A 23,441-nucleotide genomic window follows, 5' to 3' on the forward strand; every position below is an offset into this window, starting at 1 on the left:
ATCATTTCAAATTATAATCTTATTCTCCATACTGGTGGGGATCCTGTCTATATTAGTGAATTTAATGAAACATAGGAAATTTCAATTGGGCTATGTGACCTAGAGCAAGTTACTTAATTTGTTTGCCTCAATTTCCTCATCTGTAAAATGGGGATAATAATAGAATTTACCTTCTAGAATTATTGTGAGGATCAAACTCAGTCATAAGGATAAAGCACTTAGCACGGTGCTTGATCTATCTGTTGTTCAGTTGGTTCAATCATGCCCTACTCTTTGTGACCCTATTTGGGATTTTTTTGGCAAAGATACTGCAGAGTTTTGCCATTTTTCTTCTCCAGTTCATTTTACAGATGAGGAAATCGAAGCAAACAGGGATAAATGGCTTGCTCAGTATCACACAGCTAGTAGGTGTCTGAGATCAGACTTGAACTCCTAAGAGTCTTCCCAACATCAGACCATGCACTATATCGGTTGTGCTGATATATAATGAGTAAGATAGGAATGTGAGCTAATCATTGTTACTCCTATTGTGTTCCCTCTCATGTTTACCTTGATATTGGTCATGGCTCTGGCTTGGGTCATCACTAATTTAAAGATCCACAGTAAAAACATCCATTTCAGGACTAATTTGGAGGTTATTTCAAACTAGGGTGATCCCATAATAGCCCAGAGCAAGTGGATCTACTGGATTTGGGTCAGAAATCCCTCTTAGGATCCTCTTGCCCAGAATGATCCAGGGAAAGAATCTAAAGACAGTTCTAGATCAAAGTGGAGCTCATGTGTTCTCACTCTTGACTTTATCTCTAGACTATTACTCAAATTTTAGATCTGTCTCTGGGACCAGTTGATGAAGTGTCTGACAAAATGGTTATTTGTCTCATTAGAGTCTCTTCTCTGCACATCCACTGATTTGCTATGTGGATACTCCTCTAAGAGAAGCACGATCCAAGCCATATTTCCCCCAGGTTTTTTTCCCCTTCATTTTATATGTGCAATAAGCAATCAGAATTAAATCAAATGTATTGTGAAAATCAAGATACATTCCATTGACCTTAGATTGTGAATAATAGTAAGGGAAGCTTAGAGAACAGAGAATCTTTGATGATCACTTCATTAAAACCCCTTACTATATGGATGAGGAAACTGAAGACCATTAAATATTCCCAAACTAGCTAACCCATCACTTGAAAAACAAGTCCATCAACCTGCCATTACAGACTCTCAGTTAGAACTGGAATACTTTCTATAGTCTCCTTGAAATACAGCAATCAAAACTGTTTAAAGACCTCTAGCAAGAATTGAGACAGAATTAATTATTTGGAAGTCATTATTATAGAAGCAAAGTAAGGAATTTTTTCTGTGTCTCTCCAATGATTATGAAGTACTTAGAAGGATAGAACAAGTTCTGACTAGTTCTGCCTTCCAAATACTTAAAAACATTGGGTTCCTGCAAATCATATTTTAAAATAGGTTCTAAAATTTTCTTGGGGTTTTGAATTTACTCTAAAAAGGAAGGGAATAAGTATTTATACAATGCCAGATATCTTACAAATGCTTTCCACAAATATTTATCTCATTTCAATCTCACAATAAACCTGTGAGGGTAGGTTTCTATTTTTTTTCTCCCCCCCCAACAGAGGAACCTGAGGCAAACAGAGATTAAATTATTTACTTCCAGGTCACACAACTAGTAAGTGTCTGAGGTCAAATTTGAAGCCAGGTCTTCCTGACTCCAAACCCAGAGCACTATCCATTGCACCACCTAACTGGTATACTGTTATGGGTATCTTAAAAATAGTAAGGCAAAGATTTTATTTTTGTGTTTTAGCAAGAGTTAAAATGAATTCTGATGGGGAGGGGGCAGGCAGCTCTATGAGGTCTTAAAAATATCTGCTAAAGATATTTTTGGTGATTTCATGCAATTCTTTTATTTTATTTTTACAGGACAATTGGGGTTAAGTGACTTGCCTGGGGTCACATAACTAGAAAGTGGGTCTTTGCTAAGAAAATTACAAATAGGGACACACCTGAATTACTTTTTCTCTCCTCTCCCTTTAATAAACTGTAATCCCCTTGAAGGTTAAAACACATTATTACTTTTTGGGGAGTATACTGTTAAGTAGGGACAGTTCCTTTTAAATAAGAGGCACTTGGCAAATATTGGACTAAATAAATTAAAGGAAGGAGGAAAAGAAATAAATTTGGGGAGGGGAAAAGGAGGAAGAAATCTTAGGAGAGGCACCTGAGTATAGCATCTACCTTTTTCTCTTTCTCTGGCTTGAAGTTTAACATTTTTCCTGTATGGCTAAACTGAACCAAATCAAGCAAATAGAGGATAAAAATCCTTAATAAGAAGACAGGTAAAGTCCTAGACTCCCACCTGGTGGACAAAGAGAATGAGTATCTGTGTGGTCAAACCATCTCCAATTTAAAAACATATTCAAGACATTAGCTATTATATATGATTGCTATTCTTGTTTTTGATGAGATGTTTAAATGAACACCTCTGATTTAAAAAAAATATTAAAAACGAACAAGAGGGAATTGGTGGAAGTTTTCCTTAATTATTATTAACCTTTTTCACAACCATAGTAACTTAAATGACCAAAAGGGGTTTAATTTGTCTGCCTTTGGATATCAGTTCTGTAAATGTTGTAATTACTGGATTATGTGCTTTTCAAAAATAATTATACAAATCATGCAAAATGAACACATGTATACATAATTAAAATAACCAATCAGGGCATTTAAGAAAGCTAAAATCTGGTTCATTGAAGTCCTGAAGCTATAGCAAAAGCAAGAACAACTATTGCTTAGTTCACTAAACATTTTATGATTAATTAAAAATTGGTTAAAAACAAACCAGTGAATTCAAAATATTTTTTCTTATTTTTGATATTTTAAATACAAGTAAGAAAATTTTTACTATAAAAATACCAAAATCTTATCTTAGACTACTTCTATAAGGGAAAAGGACCCTTCAAATCCACAAAATATTTTTTTCCTTGTTTCTGGTATTTCATATGTTAAATAAGCAAAGTTTTACTATAGTAATACTCAAATCTTTTCTGTACATGGTCTGTTTCTATAAAGAAAAAGGGACCCTTGGATCCTTTTTAATCAAAATATTTCTTATTTTTTATTTTAGTTTTTTTTGTTTTTTTGCAAGGCAAAGGGTTAAGTGGCTTACCCAAGACCACACAGCTAGGTAATTATTAAGTGTCTGAGGCTGGATTTGAACTCAGGTACTTCTGACTCCAGGGCCAGTGCTCTATCCACTGCACCACCTACCTGCCCCTATCAAAATATTTTTTAATGAATCTTTTGCCTGGGCAATTAATCAATTAAAAAAACACAAGCATTTACTAAGGTTCTATTTATTCATTCACTTACTCGTTTATTTTTTAAGTACACTATTGTGGATTCATTTTTTTTTAAAGCCCACTGTTGGGGGAGCTAGGTGGATAGCGTACTGACCCTGGATTCAGGAGGATCTGAGTTCAAATTTTGACCTCAGGCACCCTATGGCCTCACAAAAACAAAATATGTGTGTGTGTGTGTGTGTGTGTGTGTGTGTGTATACATATGTATGTGTGCTTGTTGATGGAAGAAAATACTATTTTGTAAAAGCCAACATATTTTTATATAAGCAGCATTTTAAAACAATTCAAAGAACATATGAAAGACAAATCACATGGAAGACATAATTGCTAAGCACTAGGAGAAGATGATGCATAGTCAGTTGATAAACATTTATTAAATGCCTAATGTGGGCTGAGCATCGAACTTAGCACTTTGGACACAGATGCAAAAGACAGTTCATGCTATCAAGGAGCTCACATTCTAGCGGGGAACACAAGTCAAATATGTACAAACAAGTTACATACTGGAAAAGCAGTAAATAATCAAAAATTGGAAAGTACTAGAATTAAGAGGGGATTAGGAAAGGTTGTTTGAAAAAGGCAAGATTTTAGCTGGGACTTGAAGGAACCCCAGAAAAGTTGACAGGCAGAAATGAAGAGAGAACACATTACTTGGATAGGGGGCATCCAGAGAAAAATGCCCAGAGAAAAGAGATGGAGTGTCTTAAAGGAACATCTGGTGGCCAGTGTCACTGTCATGGCTGAGAATAAAGGGCAAAAAGACTGAAAAGTTAGGGGGAAGGCTAGATTATGAAGGCTTCTGTGTGTCATATTTGATTTTCAATGCTACCAGAAGCCACTGGAGGTTATCAAATAGGAAAGTCATATGATAAATAAAGATATCCTTGCCCTATCCCTGCCCCTCAGGTAGTTTACAATCACTCGAGGAATTCATAGATCATTCTTTGACTACTTTGTTATAAGACCCTAAGTATGTATTCATGGGACATTTGTGTGTGTGTTATCTGAAGGATACTCAAGTCATGATACATTTGTTTTTCTTTGGTCTAATGACATGGTGGGGAGGGATAGGGGATAGAAACTGGGAACTGACACTGGAAAACTAGTTGCAATATCATGAAATTTTGTAGACATGAGAATAAATAATTAACTTTCCTGTAAAGTTGCCTTTTGAAAATGAATTAATATGATCGCATCTACCCCACCTTAAAAAGTCCTTCCTTGAACTTTTCTTCTGGCCTGCTAAATTTAAGAACAATATACTAGTTGGCTAGTGTATAGTCAAATATACTGTCTCCATTTTCACTTATTTTCTCTTAAACCTCTGAAATCTGCCTTCTGAACACGGCAATCTCTTGGTTCTACCTGTCTGCTCCTTCTCAGTTCCCTTTGTTGTTGATTCTTCATCCAAGTCACATCTACCAATTATAGGTGTCCCCCAAGGCTCATTCAAGGTCTTTCTTCTCTTTTGCCTCTTTTACTGTCTCACTTGAGAATTCCATGAACTACAATTATCATCTCTATGAAAATTATATATATGTTTGTATGTATATACCTATATGTGTGTCTATATACATATACATATATATTATCTCCTGCCTTCATCTCTCTTCTTACAGTCGTATATTTTCAACTACATCTTGTACATACATATCTAATTGGATGTAGTCTACAAGCATTTCCAACTCAACAAGCTCAAAATGGAACTCATCCTTTTCTCCAAATCTTCCCCATCTCCAAGCTTCCCTATCACCCTGGAGGACACTACCAAACTTCCCAGTCGATCCTCATGCTCGCTCATCCGACCAATCATATCCATTGCAGTCTTGCCAATGGTATCTTCACAGGTTGTGATACTCTCCACTCATAGCCACTTGCTTCAGACCTCATCATCTGTCTTTAGGGTTCCTGTAATGGCAAGTGTCTGTCTGGGCCACCTGTCCTCGCTTAAGAAATAGCCAATCTATCCTCCACTTCAACTGGAGGGCAGGGTCTATCTTTTGCCTCTTTTAGTATTCCCAGTGTTTGTACAGTGTCTGGCACATGGTGTTTAATAGATGCTTAATGACTTAGGACTAACCTTATCATTCTCCTTTTCAAGGAGTTTCAATGGCTCCCTAATATCTCCAGAAACACCTGTCATTCAAAGCTCTTCATAAACTGAACCATTTCCACCTTTTCTAGCTTTCTAATACCTTATTCTCAACTTCCACTCTCCCCACCCTAGCTCCCCTCAACCCGCACCCCGCCCCCATTCAGTTTAACTCAATCCCTAGAACATGATACTCCATCTCCAATCTCAATGCCTTTGTAGTGACTGTCTATCTTGCCTGGAATGTTCTCCTTCATCCTACCCTTTCAAAACTTAGAATCTAGCTGCCCTTTTCATTCACCTTCATATACTCTTTTTTTTTTTAGGTTTTTGCAAGGCAAACGGGGTTAAGTGGCTTTCCGAAGGGCACACAGCTAGGTAATTATTAAGTGTCTGAGACCGGATTTGAACCCAGGTCCTCCTGACTCCAGGGCCGGTGCTTTATCCACTACGCCACCTAGCCGCCCCTCTTCATATACTCTCTATAGATCTTATATATACACCAAGTCACTTACATGTCATCATGTCATCTCCCCCATTAGGATGTAGACAGGGAGTGTGTGTGTGTGTCTTTCATCTTTCTTTGTTTTCCCAGTGATTACCAAGGTACTCAGGACATTGAAAATTACTTAAGAAATGTCTACTAACTCACTATGGGCTTCCATTCATCTCTTTCCCTCTGCCCACCCATCCATTACTGCAGTTCAGGCTCTCATTATCTCCCACCTGGATTACTGTGATACCTTCTCAATTGGTCTGACTCAAGTCTCTTGCTCTCCAATCTAACCTCAATCAGTATGTCAGTAAACATTTACTAAGTGCCTACAAGTGGGCTAAACTCTAGGGATACAAAAAAGGTGTAAAGACAGTCCTTGCTCTCAAGGAGTTTACAATCTAATGGGAGAGAGACAAACCTTTGAAAAATGCCAAAGTGACATAAATTTCTGAAGCCTACTTATGACCATGTCATTTCCCTGCTTAAGAATTTCTGTTTAAAAGTAAAGACTGACGGAGTGCTATCTGTGGGGTGGGGGTGGGGGGAGGGAAGCAAGATTGGGTGAAAATTGTAAAACTCAAATAATATCTTTAATTTTTAAAAAATAAAAAAAAGAATTTCTGTTTAAATCCTTCTCAACCTGGCTCCAACCTACCCTTCTAGCTTGCTTGTAATTACTTGTTTTTAAAGTGAGTCAATATTTTTTAAGTGCCTACTGTATTCCAGACCCTATGCTAAGTTTTGGACAAAATTAATTAAATTAAATGAGGTAAAAATAAATAAAATAAAATTAATTAAATGAGGCAAAAACTAACTTCTGCTCAAGGAGTTCACATTCTAAGGAGGGAGATAATATGCAAACAACAAATGTACAAACAAGCTATTTCTACTGGGTAAACTGTAGAGAACCCACAAAAGAAGCATTAAGGGGGATTTGGAAAAGGTCTCCAAAATGGTGACATTTTAGCTGAGACTTGATGGAAGTCTGCAAACCCAAGAGAAAGACATCAGGAAGAGCATTCCAGGCTTGGGAGAATCTAAATTCTTCCTTCCCTCTTTGCTCCAACTAAACAAATCTAAATCAAGTCCACATTGCTGTCTCTGCGTGGACCATCAATCCCTGTGCCTGAAATTTATTTCCTCTTTATCACTTTCTTTTTAGTTTTCTTCCTTCAATAGACCAAGAAGCATTCATTAAGGTCCTCTTTTAGACAATGGGCATATAAAAATGAAATTAGTCCTTGCCCATTGCAGCTGACTTTCTAAAATACTGCTCTATAGACAGCAGAAGCACCACTTCCTACATAAAGCATTTCTTGTTCCCTCAATGGTTGTGCCTCTCCACCCCCGAATTACTTTATTTACATTTTATGATTTCATATACACTGCATACCTTCATATGTGTTTTTTTTCTTTTTCTTTTTTAGGTTTTTGCAAGGCAAATGGGGTTAAGTGGCTTGCCCGAGGCCACACAGCTAGGTGATTATTAAATATCTGAGGTCGGATTTGAACTCAGGTCCTCCTGACTCCAGGGCCGGTGCTCTATCCACCTTGCCACCTAGCTGCCCCTTCATAAGAGTTTCTATGTTAATTATTCCAATGCAATGAAAGTTCCTCAGGGGAAGGACTATTTTTTTCTTTCTTTCCCCAACAGCCTACATACAGTAGGCCCTTAATAAATGCTTGTTGATTGACGGATAGTCCTTGGACATAGAGCTTAAATGCTGAGGAATTCTAGATCTTGCTGGTCCTAAATGCAACTATTATTGCCCTTTCCCAAAGAAGCTGGTTTGGTGACCCGCGTCCTCTTAGTACAAGCTTTTAGCTTCTAAGATTTGGCGTCTGAGTACTGCTCTTAGCCGCTTGAATAACTTCAGAAATAACCTCAAGGCCCTTTGGGCTTGAAATCTATGCGCTCCGAGCTTCCCAGCCCTGTGTTGTGCCCAGATAGTGTTACCGTGGCGACAACCGAGCCAGAGCATCCATTGATGACAAGATGACCATCTTACTTCCACAAACCCCAGAGGCCTGGAGAGCCCTTTTCCAGGGGTAGCTCTCCAACCTCTGCGTTTCCTAGGACCCTGTAGCATCCCGGCTCCTTCTCTGGGCCACGCCCAAGCTTTCTCTCACCTGCGGCTGGAAAATCATGGAACAAAAGGGAGACCGGCATCACCGTTCTTTTCATCCTCTCAACCACCTGCTACCACAGTCTCCCTCTCTCACGCTTTTCCTGCATGGGAGTGACTCGTGCCTGGCTGGCCCCCTTCCAGCCGGACCCCCCGACGGGTCAGCAGCTGGGCAGCCAGGCCCTTCTATCTAGCCCCGGTTTGTACACAGTAGGCGCGCAATATTTGCCGAAAGGAGCCGGTTGTCGAGACTTGGCAGGCCTCCCCCCACCTTGCCCCCCATGGCCTCCGGCCCCCCTGCCTCCTGGGCCTCCCAGTCACCCCGACCTTCCCGCCTCCTCGCTCTAGCTCATGCTGACGTCATCCCTGGCCTCCCCTGCCTTGCGGGGCTCCGGGGTCCGTTCCCAGGGTCACTTACTGCGCCCGCCGGGGGGGATTGGGACGCAATCCCGAAGCTTGTCCCCCCTCCCCAGTCTCCGCTCGGCGCCGGAGCCTGCCCGGGTGCTTCCTGCGCCGCCCCGGGGGAGGGGGGTGGCAGCCGCACCTGCCCCAGGGAGAGGAGAGTCACGGTTGCCAGGACAACGGGACGCTCCGGCCGGGGCGGGGCCGCCGCCAAGGCCGCCTCCGGTGACCTGGGGAGCCCGGCTGGCCGCCCCCACCCCGGGGGGGCGCGGGTGGAGCCCCCGGACCGCTTCACTGCAGCCAGTTTCTGCTTTTGAAGTGTGGGGGGGGTCAGGCTAGGGAACTCCCGGTGTGTCGACTTCCTCCGCCCTGTGGGTGGATGCCCAGCCTGCAGGCTAACATTTCGGAGCTGTCCAGGATGCTAAGCAGCCAGACGCCCTGCCCGGTCCAGCCTGCCTACCAGACGCCCTGCCCGGTCCGGCCTGCCTACCAGACCCCCTGCCCGGTCCGGCCTGCCTACCAGACCCCCTGCCCGGTCCGGCCTGCCTACCAAACCCCTTCCATCCGTTAGATCATGCTGTCGTACTGTTTCCTAGTGAGTAGCAGGGGCGGCAGTGGATGGAGCACCGGCCCTGGAGGCAGGAGCACCTGAGTTCAAATACGGCCTCAGACACTTAATAATGACCTAGCTGTGTGGCCTTGGGCAAGCCACTTAACCCCATTGCCTTGCAAAAAAACAAAACAAAACTGAATAACAGGTGGAAACGTTCAGGGCCAGGTAGCTCGGTGGGGTTACCTTGAGTGGGGATTAACGGTGGTCCCATGACTGTGGAACCCATTCTGTGTTCAGAGCATTAACCTTTGGGCTCCCACTCCTTAATCCAAGGAAAGTTCTGTTTTTTTTTTTTGCATGGTTCCCTATTATCAATCGGATTTTTTGCAACAGCTTGGTTGTCAAAAGGAATTTTGGTAGAAAATACGTTTTAGTGGAAAGAATTACAGGAACAGATGCTGAGCCAAGGGAGCAGGACCAAAAGAGTATTGTACACATTAGCAACATTGAGTCGAGTGACTTTGATGGAGGCAGCTCCTTCTCAGCATTTGGGAGAACTAGGTCAACCCAGGGAGATAGACCTGTTATGGACAATACCATCCACATCCAGAAGAAGAAAACAAAAACAAAAAAGCACTACAGAATCTTAATGAACCCTATTTTTTTTGTTTGCTTTTGCAAGGTAATGGGGTTAAGTGACTTGCCCAAGGTCGCATAGCTAGGGTCTGAGGTCACATCTGGACTCAGGTCTTCCTAACTCCAGGGCTTCTGCTCTATTCATTGTGCCACCTAGCTGTCCCTCTTTGTTCACTTTTACAAAATTTTTCTTACATTTTTCCTTCCTATTCCATGGTTTTCTTTCTTTTCCCTTAGTCCCAATTCCTCACATACAGAAGGTAACTAATATGTAAACATGTTAAACACAAATGGACATGTTCAATGTTCGCTGCTGTAGGGAAGGGAGGCTGGAAGAAAATTGTATAACATACATATGCATGTGGATGAATGTTGAAAAATTTTCATAACATGTAATTGAAAAAATATCAACAAAAAATAAATCTTAAAAAAAAAAAGAAAATATGCTCCAGGCAGATTGCCAACCATAAGAAAGAAAGGTTTGGTAAATTACAATTAAATCAATAAGACAAAAGCATTTATATATCACCTACTATGTGCCAGGTTATAAAGGCAAAAACTAGTCTTTGTTCTCAAAGAGCTCACTATTTAAAGGAGGAAAAAACAGGCAAACAATTATGCACAAGCTGTGTATACAGGATAAATGGAGAATGGAATGGTTTCAGAGGGAAGGCACAAAGATAAAAGAGGACAAGGAAAGCCTTGCAGGTGAGAGTTTAGCTGAGATTAGGAACAAAACAGGGAAGCTGGAAAATGATGAGGAGGGAGAAAGTTCCAGGCAAATGCTAGTGAAAATTCTTTGTGTGTAGGATGGTGTCATGTATGGAGAACACTGGCCTCCAACATGTATGGGGATGAGGTATTAGAGCATTGCAAGGGCAGGAAGGGCCCAAGTGATGAAGGGCCAAACAGAATTGTGTTTGATTCTGGAGGCAATAGGGAGCCACTATAGTTGACTGAGTGGTAACGATAGGGGAATGATGCAGAGAACTGTGAATGTAACAGAAATTCTGTAATCTTCAATGCTGTTAAATCTTGCTAAAGGGAGGATGGCTCTTTGCTCTTAAGATGTAAATGGACTCCTATTGTTTAATGTAAAATTTGTATCCTGTCTCATCATTCCCAACCCCCCAGCCACCAACCTTTGCCCTCAGTGTCCAGATAAGGGGCAAGGCTATAAAACCTGGGCTGGACCTTTGCTCAGGGCTGGTTCAGTTCCACTTGACTGTTCCTTATCCCTGCCCCCCCCTCCTCCTTCCCTCCCTCTATCAAGCAACCTTGCCTAGCCTTTTCTGTTATTCACTCCCTGTCCTAAAATGCCTGTTGCTTCTTAACTTTGCTATATTTAATAAAACCCTGAGCAGTTTTAAAAGCCTAGAGAACATACAAATTCCTTCGATTTTCAGTAACCCTCAATTTTTGTCTGTAATTGGTGACCCCCCAAAACCCCAGCTGCAAAAGGAAGACACGATCAGACTTGCCCTTTAGGAAGATCAATTTGATATCCAAATGGAAGATGGACCAGAGATGGCAGAGAATTGAGAAAGGGAGGTGAATTAGCAGGTTTCACAATATCCCATGTGTAAGGTGATGAGGGCCTGCCCACACCAATGTTCTGGCAGCATCAGAAGGGACATAGAGATATTAGGGGGAAGGAGTGAGTATAGAGTCAAGAATGACACCTAAATTTTAAGCCTGGGTGTGGTATCCTCAATAAAATGAAAGGAAGAGAAAAGGGCTTGGGATGCAGGACAGGCAATACATTCAGCTGCTGATTTTAAGATGTCAATAGAATGCTGAATTTTTGGAGACGTTTAATGGGCAGTTGTAGACTACAACTATGAGTTGGGGAAAAGGTTAGAACTGAACAAATCTGAATGTCATCTGTGCTAATATTTCTATGAAAAGATTTGTGCCTAATTTGAAACATCTATTCTCAATATATCTAGCAGTATTTTTATTTAATATAATGCAATGGAGTGTGCTTATGTTTGCTTTTTTTTCTATTAAAATATTTTTTTTTGTATTTGCTAATGTGATGCTAGTTAGTACAGCTGTACTTTTCCAAAACATCAGATGCTAAGTTTGTGTATCAGGAATTGGAGTGTGAAACCTTTAGAAGCTTCCCTTGAAGTATATGGCAGAGTTCCACTGGAAACTTCTGGAGATTCAATCAACAAGCATTTACGAAGCTCTAAGCATGATAGAGACAAAGAATGGCAAAAAAACAGGATTCTGGCTGTTAGGGATTTCACATTTTTAAAACATACAAACCACTGTGGTTACGGTAAATATACAGAAAAAAATGCATCTTTCACTGAAAACCTTGCCCTCTGAGACAAAGCAACAATTTTCTTATTGCCAACTGAGCAGGGCGAGTCATTGGTTCAATGGATCTTGCCCTCTGTTCTTCCCCTATGCAGATGGCAGAACCATCTAATCTTCCTGTGATGAACTTCCCTGGGCAGCAAGGTAGCTGCTGGCATAGGACAGCAAAAGCACATGAAGGGTGACATCATAAATTAGAAGAGCAAGGAAGAAATTACCTTTCAAAAAAGGAATGGAAGGGGATCATAGATCTATATAAAACTACAAAGGTTTTGTTCAAATAAAACCAAAGTAGCTACAAATAAGAAACTGATTCAAATTTATAAGAATAAGATCTATTCTCCAGCTTATATGAATAAGCAACTTTCTAAGGAAGAACTCTAAGCATAGCTAGCATATGACAGCATGCCCATCCTGCCTTAGCAAACCTGAGACTGCATCCTAGAACCTTCTCTGCCCCCTCTGCTTTGTGAATGTCTGATTCTAGGTAATCTATAGCTAGGTTGGAGGCAGTCTTGGGAATTTGAGAGGTTGGACCATTCTGGTCCTCAGTTGATTCTGGCTGCACTACACAAAGTATCCTGTCCACATCCATTCCAGGGCTTCTTAGAGATGACCACCATCAGGAGGGTGAGACCAAACCCAGGCTTGGGTTGCTAGAAGATACGGATATTGCAAACTTAACTCTTGGGAGTATAATTACATTACTGCTGTATTTCAGTCAATGCATGTTGGTGAATTATAATTTAAATATTTTTCTTGTAGAGGAAATTGCTGTTTTATAACTGATCTACAAGGTACACTGAGTAGTGCTGTTCTTTCAACCCTTAGGAAGACCCTAGACAGACTCCAAAACCTAAGCACTGAGCTATTTTTTTCCTGGGGTTCCTGGGTGGAATTGTCAAGTGCCAAAGAATTGGAGAAAGAGACTGATCCTGGTCAGCATGAAGAAGATATACTTAGTGGAGAGGGAGATCTTGCTGAAAGGGAAAAGATTAAAAACATTCTAGAGGGCAATAAAGATTTCTTCAATGTAAAATCTGGGAAAATTGTGGGTGCTCCAAGACTTGTATGATGGCATTATTGGCTCACCATTTCAGACTTCATAGCAATTTCAGACTTTACATTCCTTGAGGGCTGCCAAATTTCAATCAATGATACATTTACAAGATGTATATTTGTTGGTCATGGCCCATGGCCATGCAAATGAATAAATATAGAGGTCACTGCCACTATGTTCTTAACCAGATGAACTAATTTCACAGATGACATTAATTTTCATGAAGATAAACATTATTTCCTTGCTTTGCATTAGCACTTAGGAAGCATACCTGCTTTTACTTTCTTTAATTTGCCTGTAATCTCAAAATTGACCTTCAGGTAATAATTAATTTTCCCAACTATGTTATGAGCTACTTCAGAGTGGAGGCTTATTCACCTTCTGTATTACCCACAGCACCTTCAGTATACAGTGATGTAATTAATGCTGGGTGAAAGATTTTTAAAATGTTGGATAAATCATTAATATTTTTTAGAAGTCTAGATTAATTGCTGACTAGTTGGATCATAGTTTACATAGTTGGATCAATAGCATAACACGAAAACATTTTATTTCTAATTGAATTTAAGACTATCCATGTTATAACCATAAAAATTATAAAAATTTTTAGATATATTTTTCTATGTAGATGAGGTTAAAGGCAATCAATTATCAGTTTTCTGTGAGACTGGGAACCTAAGACTTCAAAGAAAAGGGATCAGTGAAGTCAATCAGTAGTGCCTTGCACTTAGAAGAATCTCAATAAATGCTCCTTAATTAGAGAAAATTTATTTTGTTCAGAATAAGTTAGGAATTTAAAAAAAACCCCAGCCAAACTGTCAATTCTCTTCCATAAAGCAAAAATGGAAATACTGTTTAGTATAGAAGTGTACTGAGACAGGAAGCAATGGAAAATATTAGGTATACAACATGCAGAAGGAAATGAGCACAATAGCCAAAAGCACTTGCTAAACTGAAAGGCATCAGCTACTGAAGAACTATTTGACAAGTATGAGTAATTGTGAAAACTGGAAAACAGTCTGGCAAAAATTAGGTTCTGACAAAAATCTTAACACTATATACAAATGGGCTCCAAATACAGGGGATCTTGGCCTCTGTTCTTCCCCTATGTCAATGTCAGAACTATCTAATCTTCCTGTGATGAACTTCCCTGGGTAGCAAGGTAGCTGCTAGCATAGGACAGCAAAGCTGAAGGGTGACATCATAAACTGGAGGAACAAGGAAGAAATTACCTTTCAAAAAAGGGATGGAAGGGAATCATAGACTTGCATAAAACTGCAAAGGTTTTGTTCAAATTAAACCAACATAGCTAAAAATAAACTGATTCAAATTTATAAGAATAAGATCTATTCTCCAGTTTATATGAATAGGCAACTTTCTAAGGAAAAACTCTAAGCTATCAACAGCCATTGGGCGAAATGCTCTAAATCACTAATATGAAATGCAAATGCTACTGCTCCACTTTTATCAAACTTGCAAGGTTGTTGAAAAAAGGAAAATGCTAAATTTTGGAGAGTATGTGGAAAAATAGGCACATGAACTGAAGTGCAGTTGTGAATTAATTGGTGATCATTTTGGAAAGCAATTTGGAATTATGCCTCTAAAGTTACTAAACTGTACCTTTGATATATCAATTCCACTTGATTCCAAAGAGATCAAAGAAAGGGCCATAGGCACAAAAAACATTTATAGGGGTTCCTTTTATGGTGGCAGATAAATAATGGAAACTATCAAGATGGAAAATGGCTGAACACCTTATGGCATATGACTTTAATAGAACATTATTGGCCAGTTAGGTGATGCAGTGGATAAAAGTCCTGGGCTTGGAATAACGAAGACTCATTTTCATGAGTTCAAATCTGATCTCAGATATTTTACAGCCATATGATCCAGAGCTCACTTAATCCCATTTGCCTGTTTCCTTATCTATAAAAGGAGCTGATGGCAAACCACTCTAGTATCCCTCTGAAATGGGAGACACAAAAATTTGGATATAACTGATAAACAACTCAAAAGACAAGAAACTTTGAAAGACTTAAGAACTCTGGTCTGTGCAATAACCAACCATGATTCCAAAGGATTGAAGCATGCTTCTCATCTCCTAATAGGTGATGGACCCAGGATAGTGAAAAACATATTTTTCAAATATGGATAGCATGGGAATGTTGTACTTTACTATACAAAATTTATTACAAGGATTTGTTTTTAACTCTACAGCATCTTTTGCTCTTGAATCTGTTGCTCCATTGTCCATGTCTTACAAAACCAAAGCTTGTGTTATTCCTATCATCTTCCTTCTCTTCTGACCAGAACTGAAGGAAGTCATTGAACCATGTCTACTAGGTCCATTTGGATAATTCTGTTATTTGATGATTGGGCCCTCATTTCATGTGGGCCCTCATTTTCCTTGATTCTCTCACCCAGCACCAGAGTAGCTCTACCAATATTCCTTTAGCATCCCTTAGCTTAGAACCTAGGTTCAGAACCAAGAGAAACATTGTACATTGAGATGATCAAGTATGGTGGCCTCAGTTACTCTCATCAGTTCAGTGATCAAGGTCAATTATAAAAGACTTGTAATGGAAATTGCCATTTATATCCAAAGAAAAAACTATGGAATAGGAATGCAGAACAAAGAATACCATGATCACTTTTTAGAACTATGAAGCCAAAATGCAGAGCAAAACATACATTCATTTTTAAAAACTACTTTTATGCTGTCTTCTGAGTGTTTTTTAAGAACTACTTTATGCTGTCTTTAATATTTCATATTAAACATGTCTGTGAAGGTATGTACAACTTTGATCACTGCTATGGGGAAGAAGGAAAATGAGATAGAAAATTGTACAAAAAGATATTGTAAACTATTTTTGCATGTAATTGGAAAAAAATAAAATATATAAAACAAAGTTAAAAAATAAAAGAACCTAGACTTGACTGTGATTAGAGATAATTTGCCTCTTCTTGTTTTTGTCTGCAAGGCAATGGGGTTAAGTGCCTTACCCAAGGTCACACAGCTAGGTAATTTTGTGTCTGAAGCCAGGTTTGAACTCAGTTCTTCCTGTCTCCAGGGCTGGTTCTCTATCCACAACTAGCTGCCCCCAATTTGACTCTTCTTTTTTCCCTTATCTCACAACTCCGACTCCATTCTTTTCCCCCCAGTCTAATGACGGTTTTCTCCTCACCAAGGAACACTTCTCAATGTATCCTCAGTCCCTCCTCTCATACATCTTTGGCATATTATTTGAACTCTGATCTTCCCCACCTCCAGTCTTCAATCTCTCCCTACCTACTGGTTTCTTCCCTGCTGCCTACAAAAACATCCAGTGTTCCCGATTCTTATTAAATCCTAAGAGCTAAGATTTATATTGTACTTTAAGGTTGCAAAGTATTTTGCATGTTACCTCATTTTCTCTTCCCCACAAGTCAGTGAGCTAAGTGGCTACTATTATTCCCATTTACATGACAAAGAAACCTGAGGCTGAGATGTGTAGTGACTTTTCCCATGGTTATACAGTTGCTAAGTGTCTGAGGGAGGAGTTGAACTCAGGTCCTAAGTCCAAATTCAGCACTCTAAATACCTGTTGAAGCTATCCATATTTCTCTTTTCCCTTACCCAACCAAACTTGAAAAAACTCTTGATTTGTTCCCTTTCCTTTTACTCTTTTAAATCCTGAAATTTAGTTTTCAGTCTCAGCACTCAATTAAGAATCCTCTCTTCAAAGTTGCCTATGATTTTTAAAAAGTTAATATCTTTTGTTTCCTAAATTATCTCCTCCTCCATCCCAGCTCTCCTATAGAACAAAGGGTATTTTTTTAAAGAGAGGAAAACTGCCAACATTGGAAAAGTCTGAAAAATGTGCAGCTCAAACACTTCCCACAACCAAGGAGGGGAAAGGGTGGGTTGATGATGTCCTCTCTTATGGCTTCAGTCTCAAGTCCTCCTCTTGGTTCTGCTTCCTTCAATCTTCATCAGTTCATGTTCCTAATATCCCTGACTTGTACTTCTCCCCAACCCAGCTGCCTTGACCACATATGTCACTTCTCAAACTCATGGCATCTGAATCCTTTAAGGATCCAACAGAAACTTTCCTGTCTCATTGTACATGACTTCTCTCTTACACAGTCTCTGGTTCACTCAAACCAGCCACCTTAATTGTCATTCTATTCCAGCCCCCCCCTCCCATTTCTGCCACTACAGCTAAAGCACTGTCTATTATGTACTCTTTTCTGATCACCCCATCTGTCACAGGGCCTCCCCAGATCACTCTGTACCTTCCACATACCTCTGTAGTTATGGCCATTAGACTATAAGTTTCTTAGGGGCAGAGACTGGTTCACTTTGGTTTTTTTATCATCTCAATGCCTAGAACAAGGGCTAACACATAATAGGTATTTAATGAACATTTGTTAATGGTGTTTTATAAAAATTGATGCTGATGACAAGCTACTATATATACAACAGCATGTTAAAAAACATTTTTATTTTACAATATATACAATAAGGAACATATTCAAAAGCATTACCAATCACATTAATGAAGACCATAAATCACAATTTAGTTTGATCTTAGTGTATATACTCACATTAAAAAATAAAGAACATATACAAAAAAGAGTCAAAGTGTGCATTTTACTAAAACTTGGTATATACATATTCCATTGGAAAATAGCAATCAAAGATAACTTTGACCAAAACTAAATTCCTGTGATGTGTAGTAACCATTATTTGTCTGTATGAGGTAGTAACTAAATTATTTTGGCCATGTGTTAACACTAAATCAAAACAAATATGAAAATGATCATAAGGCCAAAAGAAGTAAAAATACAACAGGAAATTTGAACCACTTCACTCTATGGAATGTTATAGTTCTTCAGTGTGATTATATGAAATGTTTAGTGTGGACTCTTTTCAATAATGCTAATTTTATCATTGTGTATACTATAATTCAAACAATGATTGCAGTGTTATATCATGGTACCGCTATTCTGTGATTCAAACCCATTCCGGAAGGTACTGTTTTATAAGCAGAGAAGCAATCTTAAAGAATCTTGCTTAAATATAAAAAAAGACCAGTTACTACAACAGGTGGTTAATTGGTTTGTTTCACAAAGAAAACAACCAAATTTTTTAAAAGGTATTTTGAAGCCCAATGCATATTGACAATGTCACAGCTTACTTTTGTGACTCAATACATCACATATCAATACTTTGTGCAAATATAAACACCAGTGTACTTGCATTAAAATAAAAAAAAAGATTATAAAATTATTTCAGCCTCGGTTATAATTTTAAAAGTTACAAGATTTATAGTTGTATTACTAAATTACATAATAAAAATACAATAGTGTTGTTAGATGTGTTCATTCCCAGGATCCTATTTTATAATATAACCACACCCAAATGGGAGTTTTTAAAATAGTACCCCCAACTGCATTTTTGTATCAACCTTTACATCTGTACAGATAAGACACTTGTACATCATAAAAGGACATTATCTACATCAATTCTTAGTGTATGTCATCAGTACTATCAAATGTCACCGAAAAATACTGCCTCTATGTACAAAGATTACATAATAGTGACTAAAGCCCTGGTGTGGAACAATACACTAAACACAGAACACACCCTTTCTCCTCCTTTGTCTCGAGCCACAATAAATTATAAGGTAAATGAAGCAAGGTCTCTGTCGCTTTTGTAGAGCTTCAAGCATCCATTCATGTTGCAGCCAGTGGGGTTCTCTTTCTAGGGGCAAGCTCAGCCACAACATTGCTCAGTAACTGTTTTCATGACCCGCCAGGATGTACAAATTGCTATTGGCTGTAGGGTTATCAGTTGGCCTACTTTCCAAAACCACGACCCTATAAAGTAATAAAAACAAAACACTATGTTATTTTTGAAAGCTGATGGTGGTGGGAAGACTCCTTATCATTTGCTGTGTGAGCAGAGTTTCTCTTATTATAAAAAGAGCCACTTCCTTTTCTAGGAAGTAATCTGGCAGCTTTAGTATTAGCAATGTAGTCTTGGCAAATTTTAGTCTTAGAGACATTTTCTTTCGTGTTTGTGTGTATGCTGTGTGGGTTAATCTTTATTTATTTTGTATAAACTGCCCACTGATAAGACTGTCACCTTTACATAATTCAGAGCATGAACATATTTCCCTTTCATTTACTAAGAGCCAACTGTTAACTTTTAGAGTGTGAGCGATACCTTAGCAAAGTCTTGATTAGCATTTCACTTAGAAAATATACTACACATTAATTTTTCATACCTGTCAGATCCCAGAAGCCTGAAAATCCTTGTACTATCTGAAATTTCTTGTGTTATCTGTATAATCAAAATAGAGAATGGTTTTTAAAATTAAAGCTATAAAGTTCAATGTACTAGTTTCATTTATAACTCATAAGGGAAAAGAATATATCATTCCTAAGAAGTAAGAGTATCCTTGGTTGACTGTCAGATTTACAAACTCAGCAAAACTCAGACTCAGATTTACTCTCATTTAACAGATGAGTAAAATGAAGTTCTTGAATAATTTTTGAAATGAAATCATTCTGGGTCAACACAGTCTTACTTGAGTCAGAATTTGACCCCAGTCTTCTGACTTGAATTCTTCCTACTCAGATGGATTTCAGTGATTTTACTGCTGTGTCTGTTCCCCAAATGCTAGGGCCACAACCTGTCTGCACAGCCCTTGGTCTTGTCCATCAGTTCACCTAAGGGGGCTTCCCTGGGTACAGTAGGGCTTTCTTTGCTATGCCAGGGGAGTACTGGGACTCCAGATAGACTCTCACCTTACTCTCATGATCAACTCAACTTTTTCAATCACACATTTCTTCAATATCATTCTCTTCTCAGGTTTTGTTTCATATTTTTTTTTTATTATGTTTTCCAGCCTGCTCATACTTATCATCCATTTTCCACTGCAATTTTTAGTAATGCTCACTTTTAATTCTTTAGAGACAATGGCATTCCATGGCTTATAGCCAGACAATGTAACTAGAATCTTGATATTAAATCTTGGCATTAAGCTTTTAAGTTTTTTAAGGTCTTTTTTTTTGGCAAGGCAATGGGGTTAAGTGGCTTGCCCAAGGCCACACAGCTAGGTAATTATTTGAACCCAGGTACTCCTGACTCCAGGGCCAGTGCTTTATCCACTGTGCCACCTAGCTGCCCCCTTAAGCCTTTAATTAGAAGGAAAAGTCTGGGATCATTAAAAGAACTTGATATTCCCCAAGGGCAATATTTGAACTAGTTACAGTAGCAGATCTTGAGAATGCCTTTGGAAATGCCCAATATGGAGTTCATTTGTAGGTAGAAAAAAGGAAAATATACTGATTTTAAAAAAAAAATTAGGTATCATGAAAATTTGAAGTTAAATATATACCATAATAAGAAAAGGTTAAAAAAAAAAAGAATGTTTACTGAAAATTTATAATTCCCTAAAGATTATCTTCTTAAAACAATTTTTAATGACATATGCTTTCTACTGAAGTTATTCTAATAGTGCTCTCCCACTTAATCAGGATGGGTGGCCTCTTCTGGTTAATAATCTAACAAAATAGATGCCAAAGAATAAAACAAAATAATACAAAACAAAATTCAACAACATGATAACTTGGACACTGACTAAAACTTTAATCCCCTCCCCAAATAAATTTGCTAGGCTGTTAAAAATCATGTGATAAAATTTAAGTTTAACCTGCTTGCAAATATAAGTGTTCTAATGCAATCATCAGAAGGAATAAAGTGAGCTAAAAGAATTACATTAAATAGCTAACTACTCAGCTTTTTTCCCTCCTCTAGAATCCTCCTCCCTCATTCCAACTGACCAGTTTCACTGGTTGGAGTTTGGGAAATAGTTGAAGCTAGCAGAGGAAAAGGAGAGGAAGACTTCTAGAGCTGGAGGACAAATTCAAATAAGTTTAGGTCCACATGGGAGTAGGCAAATATGTTAAGTGATGTGTTATAAGGAGGATGATCATGGTGGGAAGCTGAAATGGGTAAGGAAGAAAACTGGAGAAATAGCTGTAAGTAACATGCACACACATACATATTTATTATATAGTGGGGGTACAGAAGAAGAGAGTTTAAGAATCTTACAGTCGGTCTAAGCAGAATTGGGCAGGTGACTGAATTAGCAGAGACTAGAAAAAAAGAGGTACCTTCCATCCTTTAAGGTCTTAGGAAATCAAAACTCTTAAAATGTTTGGTAAAAGCAGGCAACAGGATAAATGGAATCAATAAACAGCATTTTTGTTCTAGTCAATGAAGATTGGGAAAGGGTTTGGGAGGGGGGGTTCTTTTCCAGCAGTGCTAAAAATAAATTGATAAATAAGATGATACCATGAATCATCTCTGGTAGGTCATGTACTTCAACTGTTTTGGGGCAAACTCAAGATTGTTGACAACCAGTTATAAAGTAAGCCAGTAAACTCATACTAAAAGAAGACCATAAGTACCTTTTGTTAATTTCTTTTGTTCAAATAAAACAAAAAACAAAATTGTATTTAAAACAAGAATATGAGCATTTAAGGTTCTCCTCAATCTAATTCTACCTTTTCATTTAATTTCATATCTATACACACATACACTTATAGTGTATATATGTTTGTGAGTGTATACATATACACCACATGCATATATCTATCTACACACATACACACACATGCACAAGTGTACACATGTATCACTTCCTTAGAGGTACACAAGTTGCTTCTGCCCATAAATTAGGACCCTTCTCCTGCAGTTCAAGTGCCTGCTGAATCTAGGAATAGTCTCTTGATAGATATTTTGTGAAGGTTTACATTGCCTCTCTCTCCAGGGCAATGGAAATTTCCTGAAGGTAGGGAGGGGCTGTTTCACTTTCTGTTTTCATATATCTAGCTCTTGACAAAGTGTCATGAACATAAACTCTTAATAAATATTTGCTTAACTGAAGGTCACCTCTTTTCTACCTTTGCTTATGAAATCAGAAGGAATACATGAAATACATAAGTTGTTCATAAGATCAGTGTATCAATTGTTAACTTTCACAACTTAGGACTTATCCCTTCCCAAAACAATTAGCTAGGATTGAAATTTGAAAACCTTTTATGCCAATCATGCTGACAGCCCCAAACTGAAACATTACTTACCTCATTTGACCTAAAACTTCTGCCTTGCATTCCGTGTTTCCAGAAAGCTAGCACACTGTCTTGGAGGCAAACTATCAAGCAAGAACAACTCAATTACTGTTAATTGTACAAAGGTTCAATTGATAAACATATTTCTATCTCTTTTCCTGTCTTTATTTGTAGTTTGAATTTGCAAGTAACTTGTATAATTGTTTTGGCCTTAGGAGGGAAATATTTAAATATTTTAAAATGATTGCATATCCTTAAATCTCTTTCTCATATTAATTCATGGGGAAGAGAGATGAGAAGAGCCTAGAAAAGACAAAAAATTAAATTTGCAAGTAGCTTCTAAAAGTTACTTTTGTCTATTCTGATATAAGACAAAGAAAATCATGTGTAAATAATAAATTAATTTTTAGTATTACTTCCCAATATCAGTCTATATATGATATTTTTATCCTTAACTGTCTTTTTTATTTTTGGTAAGGCAAAGTGGCTTGCCCAAGGCCACACAGCTAGTTAATTATTAAGTGTCTGACACCGGATTTGAACCCAGGTACTCTTGACTCCAGGGCTGGTGCTTTATCTACTACGCCACCTAGCGGCCCCCCTTAACTATCTCTTGATATTAAAAAGACCTCAAAACAATTAGCTAGGGTTTAAATGTGAAAACCTTTTATGACAATCATGTTTACAGCCTCATAAACTGAGGAAGAAGAAATTAGCAGTGGTAAAAAAAACTGAAACAAGTTTGTTGGATGCAAGAGTTACAATAATTTTTTTTTTTTTGGCAAGGTAAATGGGGTTAAGTGGTTTGCCCAAGGCCGAACAGCTAGGTAATTATTAAAGAGTCTGAGGCCGGATTTGAACTCAGGTACTCCTGACTCCAGGGTGGTGCTCTATCCACTGTACCACCTAGCCGCCCCAATAATTTTTATCATTAAAGATTTAAATCTAAGGATAAAAATTAGGGGTGGTATTTTGAAAGGATAAGTATACTTTATAGATTAACTGTGAATTTTGGAAAGGGATTTCTAAGCAGATGAGTTAGATCAGGTGATTAAGTCCATCCCAAAATGAGATTCTCTGATATTTTAATAAATCTAATAAGCTATTTTTTCATCCTATAAAATCTAATGGGAATATTTCTACTTGAGGGGAGAATTTTTCATAGAATAACCATCAGAATTGAATCCACTATTTGAGATACCTTCTGACTAGTGGTAGACATAGTTGTTAACTTACAAG

The 23,441-nt window shown here is 38.4% G+C and overlaps 2 protein-coding genes across 6 annotated transcripts in view; both read right to left on the minus strand.

Annotated features, from left to right (window-relative positions):
* The window catches only part of CDKL4 (cyclin dependent kinase like 4), a 65,542-nt gene extending 46,747 nt beyond the window's left edge, over positions 1 to 18,795 (minus strand). The window contains exon 1 of one of the 3 annotated variants that reach the window (XM_074204341.1): positions 18,706 to 18,795. Coding sequence is in view for 1 of the 3 variants with exons in the window: in XM_074204333.1 (XP_074060434.1) it covers positions 7,981 to 8,061 (81 nt within the window). In the remaining 2 variants the exon portion in view is untranslated. Of the gene's footprint in view, positions 1 to 7,980; positions 8,081 to 8,515; positions 8,686 to 18,705 lie in introns of those variants that run through there. The other 2 variants (XM_074204347.1, XM_074204333.1) reach the window with 2 other exon arrangements.
* MAP4K3 (mitogen-activated protein kinase kinase kinase kinase 3) overlaps positions 13,284 to 23,441 on the minus strand; it is a 212,985-nt gene continuing 202,827 nt past the window's right edge. For 2 of the 3 annotated variants that reach the window (XM_074204313.1, XM_074204329.1), the window contains 3 exons: positions 22,215 to 22,285; positions 19,349 to 19,404; positions 13,284 to 18,938 (listed from right to left, as the gene is read on the minus strand). In XM_074204313.1, coding sequence (XP_074060414.1) covers positions 18,851 to 18,938; positions 19,349 to 19,404; positions 22,215 to 22,285 — 215 coding nt within the window. In that variant the 3' untranslated portion in view covers positions 13,284 to 18,850. The remainder of the gene's footprint in view (positions 18,939 to 19,348; positions 19,405 to 22,214; positions 22,286 to 23,441) is intronic. The other variant, XM_074204320.1, reaches the window with a different exon arrangement.

This window comes from Macrotis lagotis, chromosome 1 (genome assembly GCF_037893015.1).
Source record: "Macrotis lagotis isolate mMagLag1 chromosome 1, bilby.v1.9.chrom.fasta, whole genome shotgun sequence".
NCBI classification, from domain to species: Eukaryota; Metazoa; Chordata; class Mammalia; order Peramelemorphia; family Peramelidae; genus Macrotis; species Macrotis lagotis.